We start from the raw sequence: 16,343 nt of genomic DNA on the forward strand, positions 1-16,343 counted from the left end.
ACAATTGATGAAGCTGAATGAAAATTGTATTTCATCTATATCTTTATATATACCAACCCAACTCCCCAAGTATATCCTTAATTGACAACCAAAGGTTTATTATTTCTCCACTACAAAGAAATAGATTTTATAATAACTTTTTTCACACAGTAAAAAAATATACTGTCAACGTGCTTAGAATACCCAATTATCTACAACCCAAGCTTTGTCATCTCTCTCTCAAAGACAGATAAGAAACAAAAAATAACCTTTAGTGCTTTTTATTAATTTTTGAATCATCAAAATATTAAATAATCATTTTTATTAAGTACCACCATTTGACACCAAAGATAAAAAAAGACACGGTAGTGAATTACATGATTTCTAATACCACCGTTTGACCCTATCGGTGTGGAGTAAAAGAAATAAATTATTGTACCTCTCAATAAAGACATTACAAGGTAGGCGACGAGCCCGTATGTGATCTGAAGTTCTGAACTAATAGTTCAGCTTCAGCATCATATGTACAGCAGCAGCTACATTAGAGAGAGATCTGCAGAAGAAAAGATGTAAGTCAAGTAGGGATGAGAGCTAACATCTGCGTTTTGATTCTTCCCATGCACATTTGAATTTCTCTATAAATAGGAAGGTTTTGAGAACAGCATGGATGCAGACTGGTAACGGCAGAATCTAATATCTGAGCCACATCAGCTGGAGGGTATTGCCGTTCAGTACAAGTCTGGAAGTTAAAAGAACATTAATTTTTGGTTAGCAAGATTTGTTCAATAAACTTAAAGAAAAAAAAAAAAGGAGAGGATATTTCTGACATGCTTTATAGTGAAAAACACACTTGGGCCAAATCAATAAGTACATGCAAAATAATCAGAATAATGAATTGAGAACTCAATTTATTAGGAGAAAAAAACCAAGAAATTCTAATTTTATTCACTTAGTCACAACGAATTTAGGCTACAGGACAGTGAAACGGATTTATTATTTAGTAGTTTCCAACAAATGGAAACCAATGTAGGCTGCATTCTCAAGATGGCGGAGGGGAACTAAAACGTGATTATAAACATCTATTAGTTAGTTGAAAGGCAAGATGCAGACAAAAAAAACCTAGATTTGCAATTCAGAACTTGTTGCTAGAACTTAAAAGAGCATAAAAGGAACTCATTATGTTTACAATCACCCAGGGGAAATTACCTGAATCATGATTAATGTAGCAACACACGAAGTGATAAGATCTGATGGAAGTTCAGTATCAAATTTGTCAGAACAATTATGTGGTTTTGGAAGCGATGGATCATTAAGTATAGGTTCTGATACACCGCTAGTTGAATGATTAAGATGATAAAAACTGCCATTCGCGTTCACTTGCTCTTGAGACCTGATCACGGGTAACCTAGACTGGGAGGCTAACTGCTGATGATTTATAGAATCCAATGCTTGCCCAATCTTTATGAAAGCATCTTCACCTTCCTTTGCCAAAGACAATGCCTGAATTATAGCATCAAAAAGTGCCAAAAGTTCTCAAAGGTTAGAGCTTGAGATATTTTAAGATAATACAGTGCTGGATCAAGAACAGTGGAGAGAAAACAAGTACAAAAAACCACTTTATGTAACTGCAAAAGCAGGGGAGGGAGAGGTGGGGTCAGAAGATGATCAATAGACCATCCATACCTGAAATGCAGCATCTACCATTGCATGTGCCCTTAGCCTGGATCCTTTAATAACTTGAACAACAGTTGACCCTAACTCTTGTGTCAGAGAACTATCCAACATACTGGGAAGATCATCATGAACATTGAAACTTGCTTGTGGCTTCATCCAGGATGGCAGAGAGTTTCCTCTGTAAGTATTGCGTTGCCTCAGTTGTAGCATAGCATCAGAAACCTGAAAATTACAACCGATCATATTTTGTTCAAGATTAACATAGAATGTTGTAATGAAATAAATAAATAATCCATTGGAAGCCACATGCCTGTCCACTGGCTTCCTTTAGCTGTAACAGTACCGTCGCATAATGCTTCTTGAAAACCTCAGAATCTTTTAAGCAGTCTATGCCATTTTTGTTTTCCAATATGTCGCTATTTGCACTTCGAAGCTCCATCAACAATGTCTCCTGTAAGAGCAGCCCAAAAAGTAGGTGCAAGACCACCCACAGCAAGGTAAATAATGCAATTAGTATTTAGAAAATAAGTAAAGCACAAGCATACATGAAAACAGAAGTTAAACAGTTTCCAAAAAGAACTGCACAAAAGTATTAAATTGTGCACGTGAAAAACTATAAACCTTTTTATCTAGAGCATGCTTTAGTTCAGAAACTGCCTGTATGTCAGCTTCCTTAGCTTGATGGTGTGTTACTTTACATGGTTGAGCACAACCTGCTTGTGCACAGAGATTATCAACGGTAGCAACCTTTGCCTGGGCATCGACATAATTAACACCAATGTAAGAAGATTTTAACAATTGAGATAAAAACTTTTAGAACAAATAATAATTCAAAGTTTCTAGCATCAGCGTTTCACTAGTGGTAGTAGAAATCTGAATTACTAATCCATGCAAAAGGGATGTAAAATTCAGAAAACCACTATGACAGCTTTAACGTGAATTCCTTCAGCTAATTTTCCTAGGTTGAGAAAACTGGGTAGTTAAATTCATCCAGCTAACCATAGCAGTGCAAAACAGTGGTAATATATGTGAATGTTTGTCCACTAGTCAAAAGACAGAAAGAAAACCTATGTCAATCATTAAAAGTACTAATTATGAAGCTCGACAGATAACTGTTCAAGCTTATTTTATGTCAGGAAAAAAGGACAGAAAAATATTTAACTTCCAATGAAAAAATTAGGAGTTGAATTTTTTTTTATGCTGACCATGGTATTGGGATGAAGTAGCCCCCGCCAGGAGTAGTGATTAATCTTTGTCGGGGACCATGAGTGCATAGAAGATGAGTATTTCCCTCTCAACACGGTTTAATCCAAACCTAAGAACCGATCATGATTCGAATCCTAGACCACTTAATTAAGAGGCACAAGCCGCTACCACTTGTGCCAATTGTTGTTGGTATTAAGAGTTTAATTTTGATCAACTATTGATTTAAATATTTTTCACATTTTACACTAATCAAATCATGTGTTAACACATCATTAATTTAACTTTTCAAGTAGGCAAGTTGCTATTACTATAGTCAAACTTCTTTAATGAAGTGACAATACATGACAGATAGTAGAATCAAATTAAATCTAAATTATAATGTCATGTAGAGATGGAATGTATAAAATAAAAATGTAAGCACCAAATTAAGGCATAATATTAGTATATTGATACTTGTTAGCAATCTAACTTTTTCCATGCATTACTAAATCACTTGGGGTATGTACCTTCACGGGTGAGGAATGATTCATTTCGCACCCCCCAAAATTTGAATTTCCACTAATTTGTGGCTCTTTATTCATGAAAGAGGATATTGGGGAACCAATATGCCTCCTCAGAGCTTCTGGCATATTATCTGATGAATTCAAAGGCATGCAATCAATGTCCTGAACCAAAAATTTCGATCATTACAAACAAGAAATTGTGAAAATCATTTTCAGACTTCAAAAATATCAAGCCAATATATTCAACTGGAAAAAAATATTAAGCCTTTGACTGTTTATTTACAGCATGTCATAGATTCAAGTCTAGAAATCACCCTCTTGCAAATGCAAGGCTGCCTTCTATAGACACAGTGGATCCAACCGTACCCTAGACAAACTGCATAGAAGGAGCTGTACAGCACAAGGTAGCTCTTTTTATTGTTTAATATAATTATAACATTTCAGCGTGTGGCATGCACACTTGGTTCAATTTATTTTAAGGAAATAATTACCTTGTCTGGGATCTTCCAGAGAAAGCTTTTAGAAAAAAGAAAAAACATTTTTTATTCCAAAATTAAACTGAAACAAATGTGACAAACATACTGATTGAAACTACCTATTGAAGAATGACTAACATTTAAAATCAGCAGGATAATAAGAAATCATATTACCATTACAAATTCAACACCTAATTCAGGACGGTCAAACTGAATCCTGCACTTGTCATAGTCAACGGTAAGCACACTACCATCATGAATCTCTCTTGTTTTTGGATGAAGAGCAATTACATGTTGTCCAACATATAATGGTTTGGCTAAATCTGTTGGAAGTCCATCCCTAATACCAGTCCGCAGTTCAGTGTAATGTTTCCTCACTGATTCCCGATACTGTTCAAGTTTTTGCCTTTCTTCACATAGAAAGTGTTCAGAAAACCTGCGGGGTTTGCCAAGGGAACTGCAAAAACAAGTACAACATGACAATTTCAAATACATCCTTGATGATTACATAATTTACTGTTCTCAAGGTTTAGCACAACGCAAGAAAATCATAATAACCACAACTGAATTTCATACCTTTTTATGACACTCCACTCGACACGAGTTAACCTTGGGATATTCCCTAGTCCAACATGATTTAAGTACTCCATGAATTCCCTTTTGGCAAACCATGGATAATCAATTGCACTATAAAACCATTCAAAAACAAACCATCTGCGAACCATATTAGATGACAAGCAACTAGAAAGCTTTTCCTGCAAGTTATAAAGGAAGTTATTATTTTTTAAACAAAAATCTTTTTTTTCATAAGTTGTAAACCAAAAGCTCGAAGCCCCTCAAAGCTTCAAAAGCACAAAATCAATTTAAATTAAGAAAAAGCTTGTACCTTTAGGGTGGAGTACTTGTTAGATTGACTTTTCAATATGTAATCAGAAGACTTTTCCTTAGGCAAGGAAGTTCTCTGTAAAATCATCTTTCGTTTTCTTTGTTTAGTTGGTAAACTAACTTCATTCAAAAGTGGAATTTCTGCCGTTGATACTGTTAAATCTTTCTGATCACTACACAAGGAACTCTCTGACGACTTAACTGTCTTCAATTGCTTTGGTAGGGTAAAAGCCTGATCCGTGTGTTTTCCTTTAACCACCGGTTTGTTACCATCATCTAAGGCCTACAGGGAATGGACAACTTTGATGAGTACAATAATTGGACACATTATTATATAATGTAAAAAAAAAAAAAAAGGATTGATGTGTAGCTTCACATGAAAGCAATTTCATGTGCATGTTCTATTACACATCCATGAGTTTCTTATGATAGCAATTTGTGCCTATCTATCAATATATCCATGGTGAGCATGACTAATGATACCAAACTTAATGCGGCTATCCATCAATGAATTATGGGAACAATCAGTTCATATGGCATACACTAAATTGAGCAACGATGGGGATAAGAGAAATGAACACCAAACTCAGTGTGGTTTAACCTACAGCAAACCATAGTCCTATATCAACAGGCCAAACAGAGAAGACTCTGGTCAATGATAGCCATTTAACAATTAAACCTCAATCCAAATGCACCCAAACACCCTGTCACTGAGATTTTCAACATCTTATGAACTAGCTACTGATTTTATGATATGCAGGTGGTAGATGTGCCCCTGGTAATATCAGCAGTTTCCCTCTGCTTCCACTACATAATCTCCTGGAAAATTTCTAGCCAAGTCACATCGCAAACTTGCCAAGTTGGATCACGCTTCCAGCCATGCTCAAAATTAAATACAATGCCACTTTGTAGCATAAGAACAACAAAATTTGAGGTGAATTTTCATTGTATCAAGTGACATTGTGACAACTTAGGTGACACTTTCAGGCTCTATCTCTAGCCGATGTGGAACTTAGGTTTTTCAAGGATAATATGGTAGGTGATGTTAGATTTCAACTTAAAACCAATTGGCACTAAGTGAAGTTGTCCAACAGATATATAAGCTACACCCCAAGAACTGAGGCAGGCGATGTGGGACTTCCTAACACCTCCCCTCCACAAATGCCTGCCAATATAGGTGAGCCTACTAGAATAGGCAAGAACTAAGATGGACTATAGGCTTTGATACCATGTTAGATTTCAACTTAAAACCAATTGGCATTAAGTGAAGTTGTCCAACCAATATATAAGTTGCACCCTAAGAACTGAGGTAGGCGATGTGGGACTTCCTAACAAGTGAGTGAATAGTATGGTAGGTGGCAGGATCTAGAATAGGCTTTAATACCATCTTAGAATGTGGGTTTAAGCCTAACTAATCCGTACAAAACCGGCTTGTAAGGTGACTATTGCCCCCCTCACCCCACTTATATACTCTTTCCGGGCTCTATCTGCAATTATGCCCATAAAAGGAATCAGGAGAATTGAGTGATTTATGCAAGGCAACAAAGGGGAATCGGGAGAGGAAATTGACCTGTATAGCTATAAGGAGTTTGGGAGAAGAAATAAAGGCAAGAGTAGAAAGTAAGGGAGAGTGAAGGGTGTTTGACCCTGTGTTACCTTTCATTTATGTAATACTGTAGTTCTGGTACTGCCATCAATATATTGGTACCGAAATTAATTGAAGAATAATACTGCGAATTTACCCCAATTCAGGGTGTTTTGATCCAGTTAACACAACCATATTTTGATGCAAAGTTAAAACAGACCAAAAATACATCAAACTACAGTTTAAAACATTTACAAATCATACACAGATAGAATGCATAATTCCTGGAACTATTTTTTTGAACTGACAAGGTTATCTATACTATTCACGCTACTCTTCTATCACATGAACAGAATCCCATGTATTCTAAAGGGAAGAATAAAATGCCGATAACAATAAAACTTGCTTCAATTCTGCAGAGATTAACACACATTCCAGGGATAACAAAAAACTAAAAAAGACTTGCATACCTCATCTTTCAAGGGACCACTTGGATATGAATCAAGCTTTGCACTTGCAACCTACAGCCAAACAAACCTTCTCATCACTAATTGAGTTGTTGCAAATATCATTGAATTGACAAATTCAAAACAGGACAACAGAGATGAACAGAACAGAATTTATTGGGTCGGAATAAAAATTGAGAAAGTGCTGGGAAAAGAATACATTGTTCAGTTTAGCCGAACGATTACAAGTTCAGTTCAGTTCACCGAACCACTTTTACAATTCAGTTCAGTTCTATAGCAATTCAATTCAGTTCATGTATTTTGCCCACCCCTAAATATAATAAGCTTCAAAACCAAATGACTTTTCTAATTAGTATCTGATACTTATAAGGCTACACTTCTATTACTAAAGATAAAACATTTAAAAGAATAGAATGAAAAGGACAAATTTAACACAACCCAACATTCTCGAATGCCCTGATAGCTGTTAAAAACTCACGACTCACAATTATCTAGAATTGTCCTATTAGCTATGAAGCACCTACATCTAAAAAGGAAACCATTTCTAACAAGATAAACTTATGACAATATGACGCACTTCAAGAAAACACCTTGACACTAAATTTTGCTATCTAGCCATGAAGTTGTGTCCATATGAAATTCCGTGCTTCATAGCTTCTCAGTTCTTAGTAATCAAGCTGAAGACAGGGATGGGATCTACTAATTAAAATATGGTAATTTAACATCTCATTCCCAGCAATGCAGTAGCACCACTAATGGCATTTTCTAGTGATTCACTTGGGTTCGAGAGTCATTTTCCAATGCAGTAACATCACCAACAGATTCAGAGCCATTTTCCAATCAGACTCTAAAGTGTCACAAGCTGCTATCAGTCATGTATGAGACACATGATTGGCCATGTAAGAGACATCGCCCACTCAGCTAATATCTCTCATCACATCATGACATTTTAAAAAGGTTTGCATATTAATAACAGGGATTCTTTCTCTCTCTTGTAAGGATTGTGGAAGATGTTACAAATTAATAATATAAGATAAACTTCATGACCAATATTCTCTTTCCACACATTAATTAATTAGAAAGAAAGAGTGATGTGATGAGTCTCAATAATCATAAGGGTAATTCTGAAAAATTAATACAAATTATTAACAAATTTAATGTCACTAACTAAATTAACTAACTTTCTTGATTCCTATGAATTAGTTAAAAGGGTCTTATATATAGGGATGGAAGTAGTATTATTCAAAGCCTTTTTTCTCTTTATTCTCTCCAAGTACTTCTAAAAACCAAAAGTTCAACAAGATTATGTAAATAGAATTGGCTTTATGAAGTAAATTATCAGATGAGATATGGAATGATTGAAAAAATGTGATCGAGGATAAAATGGCAATTATTTCCAAAACTTTTGAAATAATTTTAAACAATCACTTTCAGCAATGATTTTTGACAAAATGCTAGAGCACTAGAATTTTTTTGCAAGAATGGTCTAGCATGCTTGTTGACACCTAGAAGGGGGAGAGATCCCCACCACTATTCCATGATTACATCCAACAACCACAAAAAATTCAGTCAAACTTCTGGCTGTTCTTTTTCTTTTTCTTTTTTTTTTTGCTTTGTACTATCACACCACTATTAATTTTAAGGCTCAAAATTAATCTTATTCAAAAAGCTGTCACAGTTTATTAAAAATCGTGCAACAGCTTTTTTTTAATCCAAGTCATTGCAAGAGAAAATGCTTTCTTGAGTAGAAAACTGTTTTGGAGAAAAAAATTAAGCAAAACCAAAACAGACTCGATGCAAAATGCCAAAATCTGTTAAATAAAGCATACAGGAATGTATTTACCTTTGAACCCATAGACTTCCGCTTTCTTTTCCATGCTGTATCAGCAAATGGAAGTTTTTCTTTCGATTCAGAGAGAGCATTAGTATCCTTTGTCGGTTCCTTTCCAGTCTTAGACTCTTTGGAGGTCAAAACCTCAATTTTAGGTACCACACTGTATTTAAGTTTATGTCTCTTATGGCTTGTTGATGTTGCTTCGGGTAAAGCAGACCTATTATTCTTATCAGCAACCATTCTTTCGCCCTTCAACTGGATAGATGATTCTAGATGGGTAAGGGGGAAACATTGAGAAATTAATTAGAAGACCTTAGATTTGTCTGATAAAGAGAAGAAAAATTTGCAAAATCTCAATAATGACTACAGCAACAAACATGAATGACAGCAGCGACAAAAAGTAGACTCCAGTCTGAGCATTTGAGTTGAAAAAGTGAAAATGCAGCTCAAATAATATGAAATAAAGAGTTAAAACTTAAAATTGCAATTAACAATGTTCAACGAAGATTGGCCAAAATGAGGCAAATCAATCTCAACTATGTAGTGCGGTTGAATGTTAAAAAACTAAAAAATGAAATTTTTTCCAGTTTGCCTATAGTCGGTGTTACTGTGAGCACACATGCACATGCAAAAGTCTCTTACAAGTATACTATTATATTTATCAAATTATTCTTACCAGATTCCATAGTAGATATTGGCATCATTAGAGACAGATCAGCCAAAGTTTGCAACGCATTCAAGGCAGGGGTTTCATCTGTTGGATAAAGTAATTAAATTTTCAGAGATGAAGAAAAGAAAAAAGTTAATTTTACAGAAGTCCAACCTCACCTGACCCAAAGCTAAGGAAGAAAAGGAACTAAAAGTTGCACAAACAATTTTCATATATATATGTGTAGTAACAATTACCTCCAAAGAAGAGTTTCTTGTTTCTTTTCCTGTGACTTTTTGGAGAGAATTTTTCAAGTTTTTCATTAGTAACCTCAATATCAACCTTTTCCTTTAGTGAATTAAAACTAAGTCCTTCTTCAGTGCCGCTACATGCTTCCCCACCATCATCAAGTTGATGATTTCCCACATTTTTCACTCTCTCTCTCTTTCTATAAAATTGTCCCTCTTTCTGAAAAACTTCAGCAGTGTCTATTCCTTCTGTATCCATCAATGAACTATTATCTTTTGCATATTCTTCATTTTCAGCTCCCCTGCTTTCTATACTACCTTCTAAAACCTCTTTATCCACAGAAACATCAGGAAACTTTGCACGAGCTGTCTTTGACATTTGGTGCTAGTTGACAAATTGTAAAATAATTACACTTTTTAAAATGCAATGTATCAAAACACAAGTATATCATTCACAATGATTTCCATTAGATTCTATTTGAACATTATTACATATTCAGAATACATATCTTGAAGTAATAATATAACCAACAAGTGCAAGATAATGTCAGAATCCAGTGAACAGTTTATACCTTTCTTTCCCAGCTCTGAATGGGAGAGGATTTTTGCTCTACTCTTCTAGATGGTGTTTGAGAAACTTGGGGAGAGCCTCCCCTTTGTGCAGCCTCAGTTAATGCCAAAGCTACAACATGTGCAACTTCATCATCATTAGCATCAATAGTCGACTTCAGGCTTCTTCTATAAGGTGAAACATAATTTTCTGTATCATCTTTCTTATAAACCGGGACGCGAGGAGTCCTTTTACCAACCGCATGAGGCTTGAGCTGGATACCTGGTAAATTAAATAATCATTAATATTGCAATCAACTGCAGACTATTTTGCATATTATGATGCAAGGAATATGAGCAAGATTAACAATTCAGAATAATCAACCATGTTACTCATAGTTCAATATTTGGGTTTAATGAAGTTGAAATAGGATAATATTGTACCTGAACATTTTATTCTAACTGAAATGCACTGGAAAGGAGGAACAGTTCAAGAAGGGTCTAATTTGATCACTACTAATATTTAATTTCAAAATTTCAACAACAAGGATTTTTCACAGATAGGAAAGCAAATCCAAACAAAGGCAGATGATATATGGAGATTGGAGATCATTCTCAAATACCAGAGCACATTGAGAAAGTAATGCACCGTATACCAAATTATATTGAAGATAAGACTTGATATCAGCTGGATCAAAATCTTATGAAGGAGATAATTTGATTTATTCTAATTGGGGGAAGGGGGGAGACTTGAAGATAGCAGACACATGAATTATAATATTGCGTAATAAATATTAGAGTAAATTACATTACTGCCCCTTAAGGTTTCGTGAGATTGCACAAACCCCCTATTTTTTCTACCCCTACACTAATTCCCTTAATTGTTTGAAAAACATTACACTAACATTCCTTTTAAAATTACATTAACCCCCTTAATTGTTACTGAATGTGTCTGAACAAGATCACACAGCTCTGAATTTATAATATATTTACAATGAGTACAAATAAATGTGATTGCTTATTCTAAGCCTAATCAGCTAATAATTAGGGATTCTACCACTAATTCTAACATTCCCCCTCAAGCTGGAGCATATATATCATATGCACCAAGCTTGTTACATATAGTTTCAACCCGAGGTCCTCTAAGAGACTTAGTAAAAATATCAGCCAATTGATCATTAGATCCAGCAAAGTCAGTCATGATTTCCCCGGACAACACCTTTTCTCTTACAAAGTGATAGTCTATCTCTATGTGTTTAGTCCGTTCATGGAAGACCGGATTAGAAGCAATGTGGAGAATGGCTTGATTGTCACAAATAAGCTTAGTGTCCTGAGTGTCTCCAAACTGTAGTTGTTGGAGAAGTTGCCTAAGCGATGTAAGTTCGCATGCAACTACTGCCATGGCACGGTATTCAGCTTCGGTGCTGGATCTAGCAGCTGTATTCTGCCTTCTTACTTCTCCATGCGATCAAATTTCCTCCACGAAGAACACAACACACAGCTCTGAATTTATGCTTATTCTAAGCCTAATCAGCTAATAATTAGGGATTCTACCACTAATTCTAACAGTCAGAAAAACATTACACCTTGAAATTTGCATAAGAATATTTATATCTAACAGTTGGCCTTCCATCAGAACAGAAATAAAGCACAGACACCTAAAACAAATCTTTCAAAAGAATATTTATCGGAGTTCTTGTGTAATATGGGTGAAATTTGCAAGTTTCCATTTGTTATATAACTACTAGTCAACTTTCTAGTTGCAAGGATTTAAACCACAGCAACTTATGTCATGCAGGGGGAATAAAAGCAATTTGTAGAAAGGCATGCCAAAACATGGCTCTCTGGATGAGGAAAAAACAGAGGGAGTGGTACGACAATCGGTACTTTACCATCAAAGCGTCTCTTCTTCAATATAGAGAGGCAATCATCACTAGAAGCAATTGAATGAGACTGATCTTTAGAGATACTAAGCTGAACTTTTTCACGCTTTCGTTTTACAGGTTTTCGAGATCCTGGTGCATCATTGCTCTCCCTTTCACTATCACTCCCTTCCTGTCAAATTCAAGCCCAGAAAATGACAACTCATAAATACATAGTCAAAGCCAATATAACATATCATGATGGGGCAAAAAAAACACGGTGAAACCAGACAGAAAGAACACAGCTTTCACAAATATTAATCTGTCTCAATAAATATAAAGAGAAATGCAAATCCAAAGTAGGCATGAACTACATTATTGCAATGTATGCCATGATAGTTGCAGACTTGCTGAGGAAAGAGATAGAAATATTACATTATAATATAACAAGGGATACCATGGCAAATAATCAGAACAGGTTTTTAATTTAGTTTCCAATAGAACAGTTTTACCCTTCTTTCTGGGGAAAAAAATTCTAAAAGAGGTTATTACACCAAAAGCTGTTTGCAAATTTTGTATAGGAAAATAAAAAGTATACCAATGCGAACTAGCTTTGACCTTACCATCACATTGTAATGATCCGTCATCATCGCTATAAGGCCAACAACAGAAGCCGTCCCCTCTGGCAGAGAGAGGTATGCCTGTAAATTACAACTTGTAGTTTCAATGACACTTAAAACAAATGATCTACACAACATTAATAAGTCAATTTGTGATAGCTTGAAGTAAGAAATTATAAGCAAGGGCCTAAATGTGCTAAATAGCCTTATGGAGAAATTTTTGGATTTACGGGGGCATAACCATTACAATTTGAACTGACAAGGCTTGATATCCAATAAGATTCCATTTAAAAAAATAGCAAGAATTGGAAAGGTAGAGGGAGGTGGGGAAAAAGAAGAGGAAGAACAAAAGTCTTAGGTTCCATAGGTAAAATTGAACATCTATCTATTTACCAGTCCATAATCAATGTCATCTAAATTTTCAGTCAACTCAGTTATGCTAAAAAAGCATGCACACAAATAACATATAATTTCTTAAACAAAAGGTAGAATGTACACAATAAGAAACATGACATAATAATTAATACATATGACTACAGTAGTATTGATTTACCCGATTCATACTGTAAAGAGCTTCAACCATTTCAGTGGATCTATTGCGTACAACAGCAGCCACCTGGAAATCCAAATTCATAAGAATGGAGAACAATAACAAGAATTCTAACTACAATGATTATGATAACAATAAAGGAAAGAACAAGCCAAATTGTCCTCAAATGTCCAAATGAACAAGCAGGACAAGGAGAGAAAATAACACAATGACAAAAGCACACCTTCTTCCAATCTTTCCCATACTTCCTATATGCTTCATAAAATCGCTCAAGTTCCTCCTTGCTCCACTGAGATCCCAATTTATCAGTCAACTTTCTCTTCTGTGCAAAGGGCACAAGTGAACCAGGAGTAAAAAATTTGAGGCTAAATCATAGATGAAATATTGTTGATGCTCAGTGCACATACACTGATGGACAAGAACCACTAGGTTTGATACATGAATACTTGAAATTTGGTTATATATCCATATCTGATATCAATACTTATATGATACATTTGAATTTGTATTTTTGGCATATCCCTATTTTGTGTGTGTGTGTTCCGTGAATACCCACACCATCCAAGAAAACATGTTATTCAAAAAATCTAAGATACAAATTCAAGTTCCATGCTCTATGATTACCTCCCACAAAGCATAATCTGAATCTTTAAGTCTTGTTTTCTTCAAAATTATCAGAAAAAATAGCAAACTATTGCTGTGCTCATATCATAACTTTCAAAACATTGTTATATTTGCGTATCATGTCTTACCAGATACTTGTATTGGTACCTATGCAATGTAGATTACAACTTTACAAGTGAAATGTACAAATATTAACATCAATATTATACTTAGGGTAAAACCAAAGAACTTTCACTTTAACCTTTATAAAACTATTATGAAAATGTGATACCAAGTAGGATGGAGCATCGTATTAATGTATTTTAATTGATGCGTCCTGCTCCAGTTTTGGGGAAAAAATGTCATCAGATCAAGACATACCCGTTGCTTGCTTTTATTTGAATTAACTCCATCTTTCTCAGGGGAATTGTCATTTGAACTTGACATCCGCTTATTTACACTTCTAGATTTCCTTGTTGGTGCCATTGAGCTCTTATGTCTTTGAACCGAAAAGCAAAGCCGCAATCAACAATGTTAGACCAGTCAAAAATCAGCTAATGAACTAATCAATAATGCATAATAGAAGCACAACACACAAATTTCTCTTATGGGATATTTAATTAATATGGAAGCTAAGGTCAGTGCAAGTTCTTTTGGCCTTTTATTATTCCACTTTCCGTCCACAAGTAATGAAGTCCAATAATTAACATCCAATTTCCTGCCTTTCTCATGAATGAAAACAATTAGAGGCCAGAAGTTCAACTGCTTCATAGCTGCCATTCAGATTTTCAAAAAAAAAAATGTCAAAACACAGATACTTATATAGTTTCTCATATTGCTACTCTTGTTATTTAAGATGACACGATCCAAAACAAATAAGGAAATTACAGTCATTGAACCCCACCCCCAAGAGAGAGACAGAGAGAATCAGTTAAATCTTCAAAATCAGTATCACCGGCAAACTAACAAAATAAACGAGAAATTCACAATGCACCTGAAACATTTCCAAACTAACAGGATAAACAGAAAATTGAAATCGCTGCAAGCTAAACATAACTAATTAGCAACAAAGATCACATTTTCCAAGCTGAACTTCGCACAATCACATCGAATTCAGCAATTGACTACGTGCTTCACAAAACACAACATTCAAATCATCCAGATAAAACTTAAACCCTTCACCCTCATCACCTCAAAATTATTTTTAAAAAAAGAAAAAACGGAACACCGATTCAAGATTTACCATAGAAACAATTCTCAGAATCAGCCAACCGGCACCAACCAGCTTGTCTTCCGGAAAAAGAAACAACAATGAAAACAAGAACATTATTAAGGAAAACGACGGAGATTGAAGCAGAAAAGGACAAATTCGTTCAAATTAACAAAAAAGATGAAACAAATTATTGTTTTCCTCTTCGAATTCAAACCCTAGATTACAGATCCGAAAGTGAAAGTGGTTCCGTAGCACTCACCGGTCGTGGAGTTACGCCGATTTCCACTGAAGCACGAGAAGAAGAGGAAAAAAGGAGTGGCACGGTTTACACGGAGAGAGGTGAAAATCACCTCATTGCCGCGAAACTTGAATATAACGAGGGCACTGGGCAAATGAGATTTTTTGCAGTGCCACGAACGCGTTCGAGGAGGGAGAATACGGATTTGTATTATCCAATCATCTACCGTACACGTCATCGGCCACCTCCCATCGACCGTTCACGTGCTGCGCCGCATTGAGGATCCAAATTTTTCGTTGTATCCGATTATATTTGAAATTTCGAAGAGAATCTTGCACATGTTTCCCTGTCACTTTCCGTAAATTTGAATTGAGTTTTTTAATTTATGGTTAGTGTAAAAAATTATATATCAACTTATCATCCATTATTATCTACAATCTATAATCATGATACTGGATATTTCATTTTATCATCCATTATTGTCTTAATTAAGGAATCCATAAATATTTTTTGAATTAATCATATTTTTATTTCTTAAAAATTCCAATTTTTTATTTTTGTTTAACTTTTAAAATTAATTGTTTTTGTTCCTATATTTTTTAAAAGTACCCAAATTTTATTTCTTAAAACTAATATTTTCCGCTGTATAAGGAGCGAAATTTAGGTATTTCAAAAAAGCATATGAACTAAAATCAATGTTTTAAAAATTAAGAATGAAAACCAAATTTTGAAAAGAAAAAATGGGACCATAAACACCATTAGTTAAAAAAAAAGCACTAGGAATACTCTACTTTAAACACATTTTTTTAATTAATTATAATTTATTAAAAATTATAAAATCAGGATAGAAAATAATTAAATGTAATATGAGACCAAAAACACTTATCATTTCTAATAAAATTTAACCAATAAAAATGTGCCTGTCAAAATAGCATGTTATATAAAGGATTCTTAGCATTTCTCCAAATGAAATTATTAATTCATGGATTAAAAATACTAGTTGACAAAACTCTTAATATTTATAGAAACTTATATATTTTAAAAAAAATGTTTAACTGGTCTTTGAGTTTATATATAAAAAAAAAAAAACAAACAAACAAACAAACTAGTCTTTGAATTCTCAATAATCTTGTAAGCTATTGTCTCTGTCCTTAACTACTATAAAACTTTTTTTTTCCAATTTTGTTGTTCTCTTTTTATAA

General features: G+C 34.5%; 1 protein-coding gene across 13 annotated transcripts; it reads right to left on the reverse strand.

Annotated features, from left to right (window-relative positions):
* Positions 1–233: 233 nt before the first annotated feature.
* On the reverse strand, positions 234–15,394 carry LOC100816217 (protein ALWAYS EARLY 2). 13 transcript variants are annotated; one of them, XM_014763187.3, is made up of 21 exons: positions 15,163–15,394; positions 14,934–14,975; positions 14,072–14,196; positions 13,311–13,406; positions 13,091–13,153; positions 12,541–12,618; positions 11,948–12,110; positions 10,079–10,338; positions 9,516–9,891; positions 9,286–9,363; positions 8,619–8,878; positions 6,779–6,829; positions 4,725–5,006; positions 4,415–4,593; positions 4,013–4,295; positions 3,366–3,524; positions 2,275–2,406; positions 1,964–2,104; positions 1,663–1,875; positions 1,186–1,479; positions 234–718 (listed from the first exon to the last, which is right to left on the reverse strand). In XM_014763187.3, the coding sequence occupies exons 1-21, from the start codon at positions 15,377–15,379 to the stop codon at positions 554–556; spliced, it is 3,657 nt and encodes a 1,218-aa protein (XP_014618673.1). In that variant the 5' UTR covers positions 15,380–15,394; the 3' UTR covers positions 234–553. The 13 variants fall into 13 exon arrangements, with proteins under 13 accessions (XP_014618673.1, XP_006589139.1, XP_006589138.1 ...); XM_006589076.4 differs by having other exon boundaries at positions 1,997–2,104; positions 13,311–13,409; XM_006589075.4 differs by having other exon boundaries at positions 13,311–13,409.
* Positions 15,395–16,343: the final 949 nt, after the last annotated feature.

The sequence above is a fragment of the Glycine max genome, chromosome 10, assembly GCF_000004515.6.
Source record: "Glycine max cultivar Williams 82 chromosome 10, Glycine_max_v4.0, whole genome shotgun sequence".
Taxonomy (NCBI): domain Eukaryota; kingdom Viridiplantae; phylum Streptophyta; class Magnoliopsida; order Fabales; family Fabaceae; genus Glycine; species Glycine max.

What these genes read in the sequence shown, in the direction of transcription:
- LOC100816217 (XM_006589075.4), bottom strand. Translation starts at nt 15,379, where the DNA reads ATGACGTGTACGGTAGATGATTGGATAATACAAATCCGTATTCTCCCT. An exon ending in GGAAGTCTATGGGTTCAAAG is followed by an intron (nt 6,830 to 8,618) that starts GTAAATACATTC and finishes GTTTGGCTGTAG; the next exon opens with GTTGCAAGTGCAAAGCTTGA. An exon ending in AGCATGCTCTAGATAAAAAG is followed by an intron (nt 2,105 to 2,274) that starts GTTTATAGTTTT and finishes CTGCTCTTACAG; the next exon opens with GAGACATTGTTGATGGAGCT.